Below are 2,500 nucleotides of genomic sequence, written 5' to 3' on the forward strand. Positions count from 1 at the left end.
GCGGCTGCTGCTGTCTGTGCGTATCGAGCGCTCTGTAAACCACAACACACACACACACACACACACACACCAGCCTTTTACTTCACCTGTAAATAGCACTGATCAGATCACAATGTTCAGAGTACTGAGCAAGAGCTCTGATTAATAATAATGATGATAATAATAATAACAATTGTCTAAGTGTCTCAGACACCTATCCCTATCTTCTGCATCCTCAACACTTACACCCACTAGCTTCATCTCCTCATTTATTACATCCATATTCCTCCTCTTTGGCCTTCCTCTTTTCCTCCTGCCTGGCAGCTCCATGTCCAACATTCTCCTACTAATATACTCACTCTCCCTCCTCTGGACATGTCCAAACCATCTTAATCTGTCCTCCCTAACTTTGTCCCCCCTTTGTTCCTAATCCTGTCCAACCGTGTCCCTCCCAAAGAGAACCTCAACATCTTCAGCTCTGCCACCTCCAGCTCTGACTCCTGTCTCTTCCTCAGTGACACTGCCTCTAAACCATACAGCATGGCCGGTCTCACCACTGTCCTGTACACCTTCCCCTTGATTCTAGCTGATATTTTTCTATCACACAGAACTCCCGACACCTTTCTCCACCCATTCCAACCTGCCTGCACTCGCTTCTTTACCTCTTTCCCACACTCTCCATTACTCTGGACTGTTGACCCCAAGTACTTAAACTCCTGTACCTTCTTCACCCTGTAATCTTACTGTTCCACTTCCCTCCCTTTCATTAGCTCAAGACAGTAAAGATTCTAACACTATTAGACAGTAAGAATAAAAGAAATAAAAGAAATAAACACACATGAGGAACTATAAGAGGTCTCAGAGGTACGGGAGAGTTCAGCTTCACTCCAGCACTCTAAAGTGTACACTTTTAGTCAGTAACTGTTAAACAACATGATTAATATCTCTAATATCTGCTCATTTATTAACAATAAAAAGTAGACTTTGACTTTTACTCTTTATCTGTGTACTGTAAAGGAGTGAGATAAGATAAAAGCATATTTCTTGCTCACTAGCTGAGGACAGCTTCAACGTCAGAGGGCGATGCTATGCTAAGCTATGCTAAGCTAACTCTGTGCTAGCTGATGCGACAAGCAAAAAGATTCGCTTTTGTGTTTTGTTTCACTAAGATGCTTTTATCATATGAATTATTGACCAGATAAAAAAAAAGTGTAGTGAATAAAATCTCACCGCTGTGAGAGCTGAGCAGCGCATCGCGGCCACTCCGGAGCGCCTCAAGGAGAAACACACAGCCGACATCTTTACACAACTGCCATTGACTGACCCTGTCACTAACCCCAGCACTGCGCATGCGCACGAGCGAAGGTTTCACGCCTGCGCAGACACTATTCGGCAGTTAAAGAGTACTTGAGCTCCGGTTCCCGTTTTGCGCTGATCTCAGATCGGTGTTAAGTCTGCTTATTTACACAACTAATCAGCTGACTTGGGTAATTAAGAATAGAAGTAACCTAACTAGCTGGATTTCAAACTGACTAACAGTCCAGAGAGTCACTGATTAAAAATAAAACGTAGTCAAAAATGTGTCTGATCTGACTCCAATACAGGAAAAGATAAATTATTATTTTTAAATAACACAACTAAATCATTAATAGCAAAGAATATCGTAAAAGAGTTTTTTCTCCAATCGCTGAATTATTTGCAATGCAAACACAGAAGGGAAAAAACACTGCAAAAGTGAAGAAGCATCAAATACTAGTAGTCAAACTATCAAATAATTTAATAATATTAATATAAATATAACACATTAATAGAAAATATTTTAGTAAATCGACTTGTTAAATTTGCCATTGTAAAAAAAGCCGTATTTATTTTAATATAATAATAACAATATATAATACAATTTTATTTATAAACACCTGTAGATATCACAGAAAATAAAAGCATGTAATACAACTACTACTAATAATAATAATAATGAGCATAAGTATAATTCTTGTAACATTATTATTGATGTTAATCCGATTTAGTCACAATTTATTTAGTTCCGGTAGCGGCGGGACTTTTATTGTTGTCATATTCGCGCATGCGCACTGCTAAGCGGATCTTTCCAAAGTCACGTTGACAGAAACAGAGAAGTCCAGCAGTGTGTGTGTGTGTTCGTGCAGAAAATCAGCGGTGTTTAAATCATGGTGTTTCTCACTTTATCGTGTTGGATCCGGAACCGAGGTCCAGACCGTTACTGGAAGGTCCAGGAGCTTTTAAAGCACGCTCGGGTGAGGAGATGAGCTAACTAGCGCTAGCATGGAGTTCCACACATCACTAACACGATCATGTAGAGTTTATTATTATATAACATCATCCCAACATTAACCTGGTGTTAAATTCTGAATCATTAAAAGGGACTTTTATGTATTTATTCATCACCCAGGGTTGTTTGGGTTCTGCTTTAGTGACTGTGAAGGCAGCCGTGTTCCTCTGCATGACCTCAGTGCTGTGTTCATGGAGTAACTTCAAGGTCTTC

General features: G+C 39.9%; 2 protein-coding genes across 2 annotated transcripts in view; one reads left to right on the forward strand and one right to left on the reverse strand.

Annotated features, from left to right (window-relative positions):
* sdhb (succinate dehydrogenase complex, subunit B, iron sulfur (Ip)) overlaps window positions 1–1,345 on the reverse strand; it is a 25,860-nt gene extending 24,515 nt beyond the window's left edge. Inside the window, exons 1-2 of the mRNA XM_058372966.1 lie at window positions 1,210–1,345; window positions 1–32 (exon numbers count right to left, since the gene is read on the reverse strand). The exon at window positions 1–32 is cut by the window's left edge and continues 96 nt beyond it. Of these exons, the coding sequence (XP_058228949.1) occupies window positions 1–32; window positions 1,210–1,278 (101 nt within the window). The 5' untranslated portion in view covers window positions 1,279–1,345. The remainder of the gene's footprint in view (window positions 33–1,209) is intronic.
* Window positions 1,346–2,058: 713 nt separating this feature from the next.
* mrpl20 (mitochondrial ribosomal protein L20) overlaps window positions 2,059–2,500 on the forward strand; it is a 1,841-nt gene continuing 1,399 nt past the window's right edge. Inside the window, exon 1 of the mRNA XM_058372980.1 lies at window positions 2,059–2,252. Within this exon, the coding sequence (XP_058228963.1) occupies window positions 2,166–2,252 (87 nt within the window). The 5' untranslated portion in view covers window positions 2,059–2,165. The remainder of the gene's footprint in view (window positions 2,253–2,500) is intronic.

Source organism: Hemibagrus wyckioides, linkage group LG21 (assembly GCF_019097595.1).
Source record: "Hemibagrus wyckioides isolate EC202008001 linkage group LG21, SWU_Hwy_1.0, whole genome shotgun sequence".
Classification (NCBI taxonomy): domain Eukaryota; kingdom Metazoa; phylum Chordata; class Actinopteri; order Siluriformes; family Bagridae; genus Hemibagrus; species Hemibagrus wyckioides.